The sequence below is a fragment of the Astatotilapia calliptera genome, chromosome 14 (genome assembly GCF_964374335.1).
Source record: "Astatotilapia calliptera chromosome 14, fAstCal68.1, whole genome shotgun sequence".
Lineage (NCBI taxonomy): Eukaryota > Metazoa > Chordata > Actinopteri > Cichliformes > Cichlidae > Astatotilapia > Astatotilapia calliptera.
In genome coordinates, this window is record NC_137435.1 from 490,906 (window position 1) to 507,253 (window position 16,348).

A 16,348-nucleotide genomic window follows, 5' to 3' on the forward strand; every position below is an offset into this window, starting at 1 on the left:
TTAACTACAGCCAGCGTGAAGGCCTGTGGTACATAGCCGATCATTAGAGATAGGTTGATCATATTTAAGATCGAAGCATTAATTAATGGCAGGACTTCTTTGAGCAGTTTTGTAGGAATGGGGTCTAAAAGACACGTTGATGGTTTGGAGGAAGTAATTATTGAAGTTAACTCAGAAAGATCAATTGGAGAAAAAGAGTCTAACTTAACATCAATGGTACTAAGAGTAGCTGTAGATAATATTACATCTGTGGGATGATTATTGGTAATTTTTTCTCTAATGATAAAAATTTTATTTGTGAAGAAGTTCATGAAGTCATTACTAGTTAACGTTAAAGGGATGGTTGGCTCAACAGAGCTCTGACTGTTTGTCAGCCTGGCTACAGAGCTGAAGAGAAACCTGGGGTTGTTCTTATTTTCTTCAATCAGTGATGAATAGTAAGATGTTCTGGCTTTGCGGAGGGCTTTCTTATAAAGCAGCAAACTATTTCTCCAGGCTAAATGATGATCCTCTAAATTTGTGACACGCCATTTCCTCTCCAGATTACGAGTCATCTGCTTTAGGCTACGTGTTTGAGAATTATACCACGGAGTCAGGTACTTCTGATTAGAGACCTTAGTTTTCACAGGAGCTACAGTATCCAGAGTCGTACGTAGTGAGGAGGTGAAATTATTAACAAGATAATCGACCTCTGTTGGAGCAGCGTTCAGATAGCTGCTCTGCTCTGTGTTGGTACAGGGCATTGAAGATGATAACAGTGGGTGGATTATATTCTTAAACTTAGTTACAGTGCTTTCAGAAAGACATCTACTTTGATAAAGTCTACTCTTCACCGCTGTGTAATCAATTATTGTAAATGTAAATGTTATCAGGAAATGATCAGACAGGAGAGGGTTTTCAGGAAACACTGTTAAATGTTCAGGTTCGATGCCATATGTTAAAACAAGATCTAGAGTGTGATTAAAGTGGTGGGTGGGTTCTTTTACATTTTGAGAGAAACCAATTGAGTCTAATAACAGATTAAATGCCATGTTGAGGCTGTCATTTTTAGCATCTACATGGATGTTAAAATCACCCACAATAATTATTTTATCTGAGCTCAGAACTAAATTAGATATAAAGTCTGAGAAATCAGACAGAAACTCTGTGTAAGGCCCAGGTGGACGATGATAACAAGTCAGACTGGTTTCTGAGTTTCACAGCTGGGGTGGACGAGGCTAAGCATCAGGCTTTCAAATGAATTAAAAGTCTGTCTTGGTCTTTCATTAATTAATAGGCTGGTGTGAAAAATTGCTGCCCCCCCTCGGCCTGTGCTTCGAGGTTTCTGGTAGTTAGAATGACTCGGGGGTGTTGATTCATTTAAACTAACATAATCATCCTGCTAAAACCAGGTTTCTGTAAGGCAGAGTAAATCGATTTGTTGATCAATTATTAAGTCATGTACTAACAGAGACTTGGAGGAGAGAGACCTAATATTTAATAATCCACATTTCACTGTTTTACTCTTTGGTTCAGATGTGGATACTGTATTGTTCTTTCTTTGTAATTGTTTATGTTTAAGTTGTTTGTTGCTGGTTTTTAGTTTGTTTTTTGTCTGTTTGGGAGCTGACACAGTCTCTATGGAGATGGGTTTTTGGGGGGGTAGCAGGAGGAGAGAAGCTGCAGAGAGGCGTGTAAGACTCCGACACAGCATCCCGAAGCCAACCCAGACCTTCTCCTCGGTCGCCATCTTGTCCCGATGCGAGGCTTGCCTCACTAGCCGCGGCGTCCTTCTCCATTTCACAGTCAAGAATGTTTCGTAGCCCGTATCCTCCCTTTTTAGATTTATCCCCACTCATTCTTGCGTCGAAAAATGGCAGTGTAGCCCCAATACAGCTCTCGAGTCCGGGGAAACACACGGTTGGTGCCGGAGGTCACTCTCTATGCGGCCATGCGGTGCTACGAGCCACCGGAAGTCCCCATCTGTTCGTATGTTGTATACTCATTGTTTGTTAAATAAAGTTTATATAAAAAAAATAAAAATAAAAAAAAAACCATCAAACAGCAGTCGCTTTCTAAAACATCGGATTCAGCACCACATACGAAAGTGACCCAGGTCGGATTTGAAAATATCGGATTTGTGCCGTTCACACTGTCACACCATGATCGGATATGGGTCGCATAGAAATTCGATGCGCTTTCGCCTGCAGTGTGAACGTAGCCTAAGAGGACCCAGGTTACACAGTAACCGTGCGATCTCTAGCTGGTCGCATAAACCTATGACATGTGGGAAATACGCCAGATAGAGAGATGGCGCTACAGGCTGGAGAGCTCTCACTCGCCACAGCGAGGGCCGACTGGCGTGTAAGCCGGCAAAGCGGGCAACACGCCAGGGGAACAGCCTACAGTAGCAGGCCAAGCTAGGGATGACACCTGTCCATCCGAAGAGCCGAAGCCGAGGGGGACTGGCAGCCTCGCCTGCTGAAGTGGAGGGCTGAGCGAGGCGACAACCCGAAGGTCCACCCCCAGCACCGTCACCACGTGCTGTCCGCAGACAGAGGAGCCTCAAGAGTCAACTTGAGGACGATACACTCGTGCACAGCTGGCGCCGCAGGCTGGAACACACACGCTCGCTGGCTGACGTATCAGACACAGCGTGGTGCGGCTGGCGCATAAACCAGCAAAGTTCGGGCAAGACGCCAGGGGGAAACAGCATGCAGTTGCATGAGCAGCAGTAATAGCAGTGGCTCAAGCTGCAGAGGCGAGGAGCCGCCCCACTCGAGCAATGACAGGAGCCCCGCTGGTCATGTGAACCACGCACGTGAGCTGTGGGGCGTGGCCTGGCACGCCGGAGTGTCTTAAAGAAGTATCCACGCGCCACGACCAAGGGAGATCGTACCCCGTACATATGGAATATGTAACGGTGTGGAGAGATAGTCTTGATGTGCTAGAGAACTCCAGGGTTGAAGTTTTCGTGTTTCAATCAGCCGCGTTCGAGCTTCTCGGGTGTCGGTCCGTCCTACACACAGGCAGCTCTGATCACTGCTGGCTGAAGCTTTTAGACCTGAACAGAGTTGAGAGGTCGGAAAGTCGGCTCTGAAACACAGACTCAGGAACCTCGAGCTCACTTTAGTCACCAGAACTTTTGCCTGAGAATGTTGTAACCTTGGATAACTCCGACATTGCTCCATGCTCCCGTATCCAGCTGCTCGGTTTACTGTAACGCTGTTTCATCTTCAGACATGTGACCACAGACCTGTGGCCACGGTGCTGAAGGCCCTTCTATCCTTTGTGTTGGCCCCAGTGTGTTGATGCGTGCTGTATAAATACAACAGTAATGTGCAAAAGTCTTGAGTCAGATGTTCTTGTAGTTTTTAAAGTGCCCTTGAGCAACAGCTCTCCAGCAAAGAAGCCGTTTTAAACTGTCTTTAGGCTCTTTGTCAGCAGCAGCCTGTCATGCCAAAGGTAAAATCAGAGGAAGCTGATCATGTTCACTGAAGCCTCGGACGGCTTTCAGGAAGCCGTGGGCCTCCTCAGAGCCGGACCTCACTGAAGCAGTGTGACAGGGAACAGAAACCTCCAAGCCCGGAGATCACACCAAACAAACACAAGTTTCCATGGATGTTTAAACATGAGTCAGATTTATTTCTGTTACATTTCAAAGGAACAGAAGACTTTCAGCTAAACGAAGATCAAACAATTTAAGATGAGGACACGAGACTGAAACATCATCAAAGACAAACACCAGTTTGGTTCAAAGGTTAAACGTTGGGCAGACGTGACGCTACTACAGAGCCGCCTTCAGCTTCACCCAGAAACACGGAGACAAGAACAGGAAGTCGTCAGGGTCTGATGACAGAGACGAGTCCAGAGGACAGCAGGGAATAACGTGGGATGCAAACAGGCTGGAGTCTGGATTCATTTTACCTCCAGACGCTCTGTTTGTGCTCGGTTGTGTTCGCTGATTCGTCAGTGACCACGGTGACCTTGCCAACACCTCTGGTCCGAATCATCAGTGGTTACTGAAGACGTGAGGTTCGTAACGGGACTTTTAACATCTGGTTTCCTATAATGGTAAAAACAGTCGGGAGTGCTGTGACGACCGCAGACCAGTGTTTGTGGTGATGTTCAGTAGAAGGGGGAGGTGCCGTTCCAGGCGATCACAGCTCCGTCCCACTTGGTCCTGATGGTCATCTCCAGTGAGGGAAACCGTTTCTCTGGATCTCCTCCATCTCTGGACGACGCCTCCCAGTGGTGGGAGTGAGTATCTGTACAGGAAACAGGAAACAGATGGTGGATGAAGCACGAGAGGGATCCCGGTCAGACCTGCAGACGTGCGACCGCAATGCTCACCGACTGTCAGCCTGGCCGTCGCTGTCTGCGAGCTCTGCCCACAGTAGTAGTACAGCTGGAACAGATGCTCCGCCTTCCAGTCTGACAGCAGCGAGCGTGTGGCGCTGAACAGGACCGAGCAGCTGCTGTTGATGCTGCAAACCCACACCGGGAACCTGGGGGTCTTCAGCATGCTGCCCACCTGCAGACGGAGGGAGACAGGCAGGGGGCGCTCTTCTGACTGTAAGAACTCAGCTGTTTAACTTAAAGAGCCTCGTGGAGAAAGTCTCTGATGTAGGTGGAGGTGGTTGGTCAGTGCCTAATGGCACCTGTTGGCTAATATTAGTTTTTGGTTTTGTTTGAAGGTGGAGAGGGTGGAGTGCTTGGATATCAGCTAACAGGGAGTGTTTAGCAAGCTGCTTCCATAAAATGATGAAATCCTAGTATCGCTCTCACCCAAATTAACGGTACACCCGCATCAACGAGGCCACGCCCCTAACAGAATGATCCAGGTGGATGAGTGATAACACATTATCCACAGGTCCTCAGTCATGGTTATCGTGGAAAGAAAAGCATCTGGACTACTTGGAGGCGTTTCATCTGAGAAGCTTCTCCAGCTCTGAGGCAGAGGATCAATAGGGGATCCACGACCCTCTTAGGGACACTCCCCATAGGGCCACCATCTGCTCTCAGAACTGAAGAAGCTTCTCGGATAAAACGTCTTCAAGAAGCTTAAAGAAATCCAGACGCTTTTCTTTCCATGCTCCTTAGATCCACCCTATTAGAGCACTTGGCTCTCGCTCTGCAGGCCTACTTGTTGTTCCTAGAGTATTTAAAAGTAGAATGGGAGGCAGAGCCTTCAGTTTTCAGGCCCCTCTTCTGTGGAACCAGCTTCCAGTTTGGATTCAGGAGACAGACACTATCTCTACTTTCAAGATTAGGCTTCAAACTTTCCTTTTTGCTAAAGCATATAGTTAGGGCTGGACCAGGTGACCCTGAATCCTCCCTTAGTTATGCTGCAATAGACGTAGGCTGCCGGGGGATTCCCATGATGCATTGAGTTTTTCCTTTCCAGTCACCTTTCTCACTCACTATGTATTAATAGACCTCTCTGCATTGAATCATATCTGTTATTAACCTCTTCCACAGCATGTCTTTATCCTGTCTTCCTTCTCTCACCCCAACCAATCACAGCAGATGGCCCCGCCCCTCCCTGAGCCTGGTTCTGCTGGAGGTTTCTTCCTGTTAAAAGGGAGTTTTTCCTTCCCACTGTCGCCAAAGTGCTGCTCATAGGGGGTCATATGATTGTTGGGTTTTTCTCTGTATCTATGAAGCGCCTTGAGGCGACTTTTGTTGTGATTTGGCGCTATATAAATAAAATTGAATTGAATCCACAGAGCCCAAACGGTGTGTATCAGGCTGTAATATAATGGGTAAACCAGTAAAGGACACAGTTTTACTGGTTTCTGCTGTAGTGAAACGACCTCACAGCACCACGAGCTGCTTCCCAGCCTCAGCTCACAGCTGCCGGCCGTCAGCTGTTTAAAATGAGAAACTGAAGGACTGAAGACTGATGAGAGCAGCATAGACGGATGTAACACACACCTGAGGCACACCTGAAAGGTTACTGTGAGTATCCTGATTACATCAGCTGTGCTCTGCTGCTTCCTCATGTCACCGAAAGACCTGTAATCAACACATAGCTGTGAGTGTGTGTGTGCCAGCGGTGCTCGGTTACAGGTCTCTACCTGCGGCAGCGCACCGCGCTCCATCTCCTCTCGACTCCAGCGCAGATATCCTACATCGCTGCGGGACAGGACGCCCTGCAGGGGGCGCTGCAGAGGCAGGCCGTCCTGCCCGAAGTGCCGCATCCCGTTGAAGAGGTGCGGGCTGGCTCTGCCGGTCAGTAGTAGGTTCAGCAGAGCCTGCATACACAAGCAGAGACCTGGAGGCTCCTCCCACTTTGCACTCTACAGGTGCGCACGCTCGCAGACGCTCTCAGGCTAACAGAGACGCTCTGATCGTTGAGCGGTCAGCACAAGAGCTGAGGCTGACGGAGGCGACATCAGCAGGAAACACAAACGAGCATCCATGTCTGATGATGTCACTGTCAGCTGTTTAGCCCCCCCAGCAGATTTTTACTTCCCATGGTGCTCTCTGATTGAGACATTTTTAGCTGAACACAGAGCGACGAGGAAGCTGCTGAGTGAATGACATGAGTGGGCGGAGCACGCATGTAAAACGACACACCTGTGACAGGTGCGGGCCTGGTATCTGATAGTGCACAGGTACAAACGCCTTACACAAAGATTTCTAAATGAAGTCTGGCAACATGAGTCAGGTGAGCTCTTACCTGCCGACAGGCAGAGCTGCCCGGGCTGAGGTGCAGCAGGTATGACGTAGGAGAGTCTAGGTCCTGCCTCAGCCTGTGAGGAAGAGGACGCACATGGTCAACGGCTCAGTTAACCAGCGGGCTGTAACAGACTGTTTCCTGTCGGGGGCGCTAACATCGCAGAGCTTCGCTGTGTGGTTACCTCTCGATGGTACGGGAGCAGATGAGGCTGTAGAGGAAAAGGATGACGCCATGACTGCCCTCCTCCTGAAACTACAAGACAACAGGTCATACCCCATGCACAGGGCAAACGAATTTTATTTGATTAACTTATTGATATTATTGGCCAAATTTCATATACATAAGTCGAAATTTTCTAACGCAAAACCATCCTTTCGGTGCTTTTTAAATGAAACCAAACAATATGTTAAAACCATACAACATTCTCAAAATCAAAAAGCTGTCAAAACCATAAACCTATGTTCCCTGTTCAATATCATGTGATTCTATAATAGACTGTGTCTATTTTGCTTTTTTATACGAACCCCCTGACATTGTGTTTGCTATTTTGTATTTGTATATCTGTATTTTGTGCTTTGTCAATAAAAAAAACAAAAAACAAAAAAACAAGACAACAGGTCACGTCGCACGGCGGGCTCCAAACCACCCGAAACCTTTCCGACAGCGGGCCGACGGAGCTCCACGTCCGATCGCAGGCCGTATTTTTGTGTAGTCGTGTCACGTGCGTAAAGATCAGTGCTCGTTTTTCTCACCTGAATCCGCATTAATGCAACAAGCTGAAGAGTTAGCGCTAAGGTAAAGTGACCTGATTCTGGCGTCCTGATTGGATGCTGTACTCACGCACTGGATGTGGTCGAGGATGAAGTTGGTGATGGCGTCCTTCTCGCTGAACGTGAAGAGCTGCAGCTGAAAGACATGAAAGAACAGACGTGACGAGATGCTGGGGACGGAGCAGCGGTCGCAGCGCTGTGAGGAAGGGCGGTACCCTCTCTGTGAAGGTGTCCAGTTTGTTGTCCAGGTGAGATGTGATGCAATAGTCTTCGGTTACCAAGGTGACAGTCGCGCTCGCCTCCTGGCCGGCCAACCAGAGGCTGTCGCTCAGGGCAGCCGCCAATGCTCTGTCCTGCTCCCGCCGTCCTACCTCTGTCAGACTGGAGGGTGGACAAAATAATAGAAACACAGAGTTGTGGGGAGCCGAGGACACCAAAGGTCAAAGGTGACGCAGGATGCTGGGTGCTAAACTGACGCGACTTCAGAGAACCGCTGGGCACAGAGAAAGACCAGTTACCGTCCCACTGTTCCCATTTTCTGTCATGTTCATTTTTCATCATGTGACATCTCACCTTTACCATTTCCACGCCAGAGAGGCCTCACCTGTGCAGCGTCTGTCCGTCTGAGGTGCTTTGTTGGGTGAACAGCAGGTGCTTAATGATGCGAGCCTGGACGACCATCTGAATGGCCCGAGCCCCACCCTGAAACACACACCTGACCTTAAAAGATGTAATATTCTGGGCGGGGCTTGATGCTGATGGGTTAAAACTGCCAGCCTATCAGGAGTGAGATGACGCTCTTAGTCGTGTCCGGGAAATTCTGGGCTTTTAATGTTTGCTTTGAACTCTTTTTGTTTACACTATAAAAACCAAGTTAACATTTATTCTGTATTTTCTCTGATCTACAGGGTCAAATGTAAACACCCACTCAGTCTGCTATTAAGTGGTGCTGAAGCTTCTGCAGCACAGAGGTTGGTTAGAGGACGTTTGTTCAAAAGCAACACGGTGAGCGCATTCTGTAGTCTACCTGCCCTTTCACACGGGACGCGGCACGCACCGCGCTCTGAAGCCCGTTCATTTCTATTGCTCGTGCTGCACAACAACGTTTTAACGCTGCGCTGAGCCAGGAGTGCTCACACAATCAGCGGGTGAATTTTGACCGCCGCGCGCTGTGACGTACCTTCACGCAGCCAATAAAAACGAAGCCTACAGCTGCGCTACGTTCAACCACGCGAAGGAAAACGTTGTGTGGAGCTTGGTAAACTTTTAGGCCCAAGTGTCCGTGCGTTCCTTTCAGCGGCTCTGGGCACCTTGGGAGGAAAGCAGTGTTGTGGAAACGACGCACGTAGTTACCTTCTTCTTTATGAACGAGTGATACATTTTTTTAATAAATTTGAGAGGGTCTTAACAATTGAATCAGCTGTGTGACAGTGAAAGTAAGAACGTTCAACATTATTTATCAGGTACATCACTGAACTGGAGGATAAATAACACTCCTGTATTATATAGAATATTATAATGTAAAATTTATCAAAAAATTAAGAAAGGTTAAAAAGCTAAAGGTTTAGTTCGAGTTTCTGCTTTTCTTTTCCTGATATTCATATAACATTTGTAAGGAAATATTAACTTTAATTCCTCCGTTCCCTTTCTCTCTCTTTCCTGATTTACTTCTTCAGACTTCATCTGGATGCAGGTCTGGAGTTGGTGTGTGAGAGAGTTCAGCATCCTGACAGCCTGATGGATGAAGCTGTCTCTCCGTCTCAAACAGCTCTAACTACATGCTTTAGCAAAGAGGAAACTTTGAAGCCTGATCTTAAAAGCAGAGTTGGTTTCTCACCCCATCAGCCTTCAGAGCGTATGCGAACTCGGAGTTTGGTTCCCTGAAGTGGAAGACTGCTTTCCTCCACTCGTAGTCGAAGACACGAAAGTTTCCACCCAGAAGAATCCTCCTCAGGCTCTGACATCAACACAGAGACAGGTCATCGGTCAGTCGTTTGTCCTGAATGCAGCCTGACGGGGAACAACAGGTCAAAGCAGCTCTGAACACTCCCTGCTCTGTTCAGACCTTCTGTTTGCTACAGGCAGCCAATGATAATAAAACTAGTGTAAAGGAGGAGGAACTAAAACTGTTTGTTTCAAGCAGAAGTCTGACTGCATAAAGATAACATCATAGAGCTGGAGTTTCAGCACCTGCACACCTCCATCCTGGTATCCTCATAAACCCCGCCTCCCTTTAGCCAAGTGGAGGAGTCGCATAACACGGCTGATCTGTGGTCAGGTGAGCTCATCGTGTTTACAGGAAAACAGGTCACCTGACACCGCTGGGTGTCAGGTGACCTGTTTCTGAATCCTTGTGTTTACCTCAATCAGTTGGGGGGTGACCGGCGTTCCCCCGAGCCCCGCAGAGATGGCCAGCCTCCGGGGGATAGAGCAGAGGGCTTGAAGGGTCCTCCGGGGTGGAGGGGCTTCCTCCTGCTCCTCCTCTTTCTCCACATCCAGCAGCCTCTGAGGAGAAAGCGAGACAAACAGCTGCCTTCGACCATTCAGTCACAATGAAAAAAACACTTCCCACAGCTTCAACGCTGAACAACGGAAACATCAGATTTACAGCAAACCTGCAGTCACGTTACTCAGGAAGGCGTTTACCTTTGTCTCCCCTCAGTGCACACACCAAAATAAATCAATATGAGCTCCTGGACAGCTGATGAACAGAGCGGAGCGTGAGGGTGACACTGATCAAACACAGTACGTGGTGGTAGTAAGTGCAGTAGTATTTTCTTAGAGGTGACTCACGTGAGGATTCCTGCTCACTTCCTGCCAGAGCAGCTCGATGTAGTCCAGCCTGCGGTCTGACATCACTGACTACAGCTGAGGGACGGCCCTTACTAACACTACAGCGGAGCCACGGCGAGGATGACGAGCTGCTCCTTCATCCTGTCTGAAGCTGCAGCCTGACTGAGTGTTACACAGTCAGCTGAAAACTGACCTGAGTGCAGTGCAGCGGCACCACCAACAGAGGGCAGAGCTGATCTATCTATCGCTCTATCAGGCGTGATGGATGCTGAGAGAGGGTCTCTGAGTTACTGTCAACATTTCAAATTCATTTCTAGTTACAGAAACAGAAATATGCTTTCTTTTGGAAACAGTGGCAGTCTGAGTCGAACCCAGACTTTTGAACCATCAGCTGAAGAGCTGTTAGCTGAAAACTCTGCACACCTCAGCATGCTGTGCATGGATATGTATGCTCACCGTGACAGCCGTCTTATTTTCCTGTCATGTTTTTGGATATGCGCAGACTCATGTATGGAAGGTGTCTAAGTCCTGCCATTAATTAATGCTTCAATCTTAAATATGATCAACCTATCTCTAATAATCAGCTATGTACCACAGGCCTTCAAGCTGGCTGTAGTTAAACCTTTACTGAAAAAGCATCTCTAGACCCAGCAGTCTTAGCTAATTATAGGCCAATCTCCAACCTTCCTTTATATCAAACATCCTTGAAAGAGTAGTTGTCAAACAGCTAACAGATCATCTGCAGAGGTTTATTTGAAGAGTTTCAGTCAGGTTTCAGAGCTCATCACAGCACAGAAACAGCTTTAGTGAAGGTTACAAATGATCTTCTTATGGCCTCTGACAGTGGACTCATCTCTGTGCTTGTCCTGCTAGACCTCAGTGCAGCGTTCGATACTGTCGACCATAATATCCTATTAGAGCGATTAGAACATGCTGTAGGTATTACAGGTACTGCGCTGCAGTGGTTTGTATCATATCTATCTAATAGACTCCAGTTTGTGCATGTAAATGGAGAGTCCTCTTCACACACTGAGGTTAATTATGGAGTTCCACAGGGTTCAGTGCTAGGACCAATTCTGTTTACATTATACATGCTTCCCTTAGGCAGCATCATTAGAAGACATAGCATACATTTACACTGCTATGCAGATGACACCCAATGTTATCTGTCCATGAAGCCAGATAACACACACCAATGAGTTAAACTGCAGGAATGTCTTAAAGACATAAAGACCTGGATGGCCGCTAACTTTCTGCTTCTTAATTCAGATCAAACTGAGGTTATTGTACTCGGCTCTGAAAATCTTAGAAATATGGTATCTAAGCAGATTCTTCCTCTGGATGGCATTACCTTGGCCTCCAGTAACACTGTGAGGAACCTTGGAGTCATTTTTGACCAGGACATGTCCTTCAATGCACATATTAAACACATATGTAAGACTGCGTTCTTCCATTTGTGCAACATCTCTAAAGTTAGAAATATCCTGTCTCAGAGTGACGCTGAAAAACTAGTTCATGCATTTATTACTTCCAGGCTGGACGACTGTAATTCATTATTATCAGGAAGTCCTAAAAACTCCCTTAAAGCCTTCAGCTGATCCAAAATGCTGCAGCAAGAGTCCTGACAGGGACTAGAAAGAGAGAGCAGATTTCTCCTGTTTTGGCTTCCTGTTAAATCCAGAATTCAAAATCCTGCTCCTCACATACAAGGTCTTAAATAATCAGGCCCCATCTTATCTTAATGACCTTGTAGTACCATATCAGCCTATTAGAGCACTTCGCTCTCGCTCTGCAGGCCTACTTGTTGTTCCTAGAGTATTTAAAAGTAGAATGGGAGGCAGAGCCTTCAGTTTTCAGGCCCCTCTTCTGTGGAACCAGCTTCCAGTTTGGATTCAGGAGACAGACACTATCTCTACTTTCAAGATTAGGCTTCAAACTTTCCTTTTTGCTAAAGCATATAGTTAGGGCTGGACCAGGTGACCCTGAATCCTCCCTTAGTTATGCTGCAATAGACGTAGGCTGCTGTTGTGATTTGGTGCCATATGAATAAAACTGAGTGTAAATGAATGTTGATACTTACAACCACAGACTGTGACTGCAGCCTGCAGGAAGAACACAACAGGATAAATCCTTCAGTCTGAAAATATCTGTGCAGTTGTCTCTCTGAAAGCCTTCACACACCTGACACATAAAATCCTACAAATATTTTATGTGTTCTAAGTGTTTTTGGGACTCATCTGTTCATGCAGCAGCAACAAAGAGGCTCCATGTTTCTGATTGTCACATGTCGATGTGTCTCTCACAGCTCTACACACACTGATACTGACACAGTAAAATAATTGTGTTTGACCAGATTCAGCTCCAGGCTGTGCCACGTGCTGATATGCGGAGCAAAGCTTCAGCTCCTGGACCAGACCAGGAAGTCCTCACTGATGCTGCTGACGCTTAGAGGACAGAAAAATGCCGTACTCAGTGTGTACGAGTTGCACGGCCAGTTCAGAACCAGAAAATTCAGGATTTTGTGGTGTTTCTTTGGCGGTGTGTGTAGGCCTTCAGATTTGGGGAGCAGATCGGATTTTTTGAAGCAGGAAGTGAACTTTCCTTTGGTGCTGCAGCTCCGACACCTGGACCAGGATCTGCTGAATCTCTGCCTCCATCTGAACACACATCAGTTCATCAGTTTACAGGAAACACCACAGCTTCAGTTCCTCTCCTGACAAATCCATCTACACGCTTCACTGTTTTCACAGAAACTAAGCAGGAAGTATTTAAAGTCTAAAGCAGACACATCTGCTCGACACTGAAATATCTGCTCGTTCTGAACTCTCCATGTCTGGACTGAGACCAGATGTTCCTCTGTGCTGCTTGTGAAACAAACAATACAAACTTATATACATTGTATTGTATGTATTGTAAGTGTCACAGAAATGGCTTATGTATAAAGAAGTTTAATAGATGGTTCCAGCAGTTAAAATGTTCTTGCTTGTACGTTTCTGTGGTCAACATTGTAAGGGTGTGTTTATCTTGTCACAAAGAGCAAGTTTTTGTTACACCGCTATTATCGCGAGGTTTGGGCGTGATAGTATAGGCTGTGAGCCCACGTTTAATAATCACGCTAAGGAGTCCAGCGAGCTATCTGCAAAGGCCTGGTTAGTCTACCAGCGGTACAAAGTATTTGTCATTTGCCATAACTGTATTGTAATATTGTGAAAATTTGTAATGTGTGGTGTTCTAATTATTTTATGTTTTAATTTAGAATGCACAAGACTGTAAAGCTATTCTTCTAGGACCTCCGAAGTGGCAGGCGGCCACGAGGTAATTTTTGTTGTTAAAGCACAAGTGTTACTTTTGATAGACTGAAGCGCTTAAAGCCTTTGTGTTTTATGTTTGTAGTTTTCACGGCGTTCAATAAATGCAGCGAAGCGCCCGTCCTGAAGAAGCCGTGCCTGTGTTGTCATTTCGGAGTTACATGTATCTTACATGACATATTTTCTCAAATATTTATTTCCAAATCATTTTAACTTTTTCTTGTTAAACAAAGACAAATTAAAATAATTTTAAGAAATTTTACAATTTTAAACATCAAGAACAGAAAATTGAGAGAAAAAAATGAAGAAAAAAGTTAGTAAATTAGAAAAAATATTAAATAAATAAATAAAATAAAGTAAAAATAAATAAAATTAAACAATAAATAAATACAAATAAAAGAATAGATGGGGCGGGGCTTAAATCCTGTGCCTACCTTAAAAATAGTAAATTTCAAATTCTTTTCAATCTAGTTGCAGGTGGGTAAATCACATTGTTCTAAGGAAAAGATCTGAGATATTCCACAAAGAGTGTCCACTTGTGGATAAATTTAGCAGGACTACCTTTCACTGTGAGTGAGATCGTCTCCACCCTCAAGAATGTCCGGACAGTATTAAGCCATTGCAATGCAGATGGAGGCGTAAAATACAGCGTCTAGCAAGAAGGGAACAAAAAGCCACGATCTCAGTTTGCTGGGGAGTTATATTAAGAGGGTCTTTGGAACTCCAAATATGGCAGTCAGAGGGTCTTCTCGGATCGGATCCAAAAACCTCTGAAAACCCAAAATGTGTTCAAACATAGAAACTTCTTCTTCAACAGAAGAAAACATATGGATTGCAGGGGGAGGTCACATTGATCTATAATTGAAGGAAAATTTTAGACAAACGGGATTTTGAGAAATGGACTCTGTTTATTACTTTACACCAGGGGTCAGCAACCTTTCTGATGACGAGTGCATCTAAAATTCCCTCAGCAGTCAGTGTGCCATATGATGCATTAGCAATAAATTTAATAACACTCTACACGAACAGTTACACACTATATAAACTTTACAGAATGATATTTGTTCGCAGATGTTGGCAGCTGTCAGCGAATAGTTCTCAGCTATTTTGAAACAAAACAAACACTTTTTATCCATAAATCCAGCTTCGTGTCTTTTCCTTTGTAGCTGAAGTTCGGGAAAAACTGCTCCTTTTCAGCTCAACACGAAACGCGTAATATTTTCTCTGAATACGAGACGATTGTTTTTTACGGGACGTGTGTTTGAATTACGGCCCAAGGGTTTTCACAGATTTCTATTTGTTTTATTTACACGTCACCACGTCCTGATCTGCAGGACCCTCAGTGACCCTCCGACAGTAACGGCAGCTGCACCGTCAGTCACAGGAAGCCTCTTGCTTCTTCTCATGAGAGTAACATCTGCTACCAGCAGCACCGTCTAACTTCAGCAACAAGACCATCATCGTCACCTTGACCTGCTCCAGCACACACCAAAGTGCACCTACATGTCATTGTACATATATCAGCGTGATCCTGAATCTTCGGAGCTCTGCTGTCAGAGGAAAATCGGGAGTATTACCTGTGAATCGGAGCTCGGCGATCCCGCTGTGAGGAAGCGTGTTACCTGCAGTGGTCTGAGTGACGGGAAGCTGTGTGTCCGAGGCCGGACTGTCTGAGCGGGCTCTTTTTACCTCCCACGTCTGACTGCCATCCCCAGGGTCAGCCAATTAACTGTGACAGTATCCCCTCGGGCATTGCGCGCATCACTCCCTGTTCATTCACAAACGGCACAGAGCTCATCGGTGTTGCTCTCACTCCCTGGGGTGTTTCAGGCTTTCCAGCTGATGACGTCTCCGTGTTTGACTCCCTGACGCGTCTGCAGCGTTCAGGCCACCAGAGGCGCGCTCACGGGTTTCGCAGTCGCACGTGCTCATTAAGCTGCAGCTCTTCGGCCAGCAGTAATCACACCCCGTGTCCTGCCTGGACTTCAGGCTGAACATGGTTAAAGTTTAAAGTCCTTCTAAAAACAGCAGATCCAGTTTTCTCCAGCTGAGCTGCCGTCTGCCATCATCATGTGTGCGATGAAATCCTGGCCTTTAATTGGCCGGCTGCTAAAGAGGATGCCACCATTAAACACACAGTGGAAACAAGAGGACAACAGACAGTCCAGTCTGCTCTGTCAGCACGTCCAAACACGGAGGGCGGGCTCGGTGTCACTGCAGGGGGCGGGCCTCATCACAGCGCCCTGCAGCACCGCCAGCTTCATGGCCCCGTTAAAGCCAACACACGCCATGAGGTTTCAGTCCAAAGGCTCTCAACGCTAATGCCGACCCGATCACAGGCTTCCTGAAGCACCTCGCTCACCGCTGTCGCGGGTTTTCTGCCACGTGCGGCTGAAGCTGCTCAGGATTCAGCACGCTGTGTGAACGCTGCCGAGGGTTTCGGGATATTTCTGCTTTCATGATGATGTGCAAAAATGAGAACATCACCATGGCAACTGATGGCTTTCTGTATTTGGACCAGTAAACATCTGATCAGCCACAGTTACAGGTCATGTCACAGAAAAAAAATAAACTCTGGTCTTTTATATTGTAAAAAAATGAAGTCCTACGTTTGTCTCCTCATCAAACCCGTCAAAGGCGAGGACCTCCACAGGGAGCGTAACCTCCGACCTCCAGGCTCTGCTCTCTGCTGGTGACCTCTGTCCTCGTCATGTAAAGCCCTCAGAAAGATCTCAGAGGAGCAACGGACCAGCAGCTGGTCAGAGATCAGTCACAGAGAGCTGCAGGAACAGAAGAAATCCAGACGTGAAGCC

The 16,348-nt window shown here is 46.6% G+C and overlaps 1 protein-coding gene across 12 annotated transcripts; it reads right to left on the reverse strand.

Annotated features, from left to right (window-relative positions):
* Positions 1-3,597: 3,597 nt before the first annotated feature.
* Positions 3,598-16,225, reverse strand: mindy4b (MINDY family member 4B). Of its 12 annotated transcripts, XM_080289144.1 has the most exons (14): positions 15,113-16,225; positions 14,097-14,187; positions 12,828-12,884; positions 12,308-12,328; positions 9,796-9,939; positions 9,272-9,391; positions 8,039-8,136; positions 7,650-7,815; positions 7,505-7,570; positions 6,846-6,872; positions 6,665-6,737; positions 6,060-6,236; positions 4,333-4,513; positions 3,598-4,247 (listed from the first exon to the last, which is right to left on the reverse strand). In XM_080289144.1, exons 3-14 carry the CDS (start codon positions 12,882-12,884, stop codon positions 4,046-4,048), a joined length of 1,332 nt encoding a protein of 443 aa, XP_080145270.1. In that variant the 5' UTR covers positions 14,097-14,187; positions 15,113-16,225; the 3' UTR covers positions 3,598-4,045. The 12 variants fall into 12 exon arrangements, with proteins under 12 accessions (XP_080145270.1, XP_080145271.1, XP_080145269.1 ...); XM_080289145.1 differs by lacking the exon at positions 14,097-14,187; XM_080289143.1 differs by having other exon boundaries at positions 12,828-14,187.
* Positions 16,226-16,348: the final 123 nt, after the last annotated feature.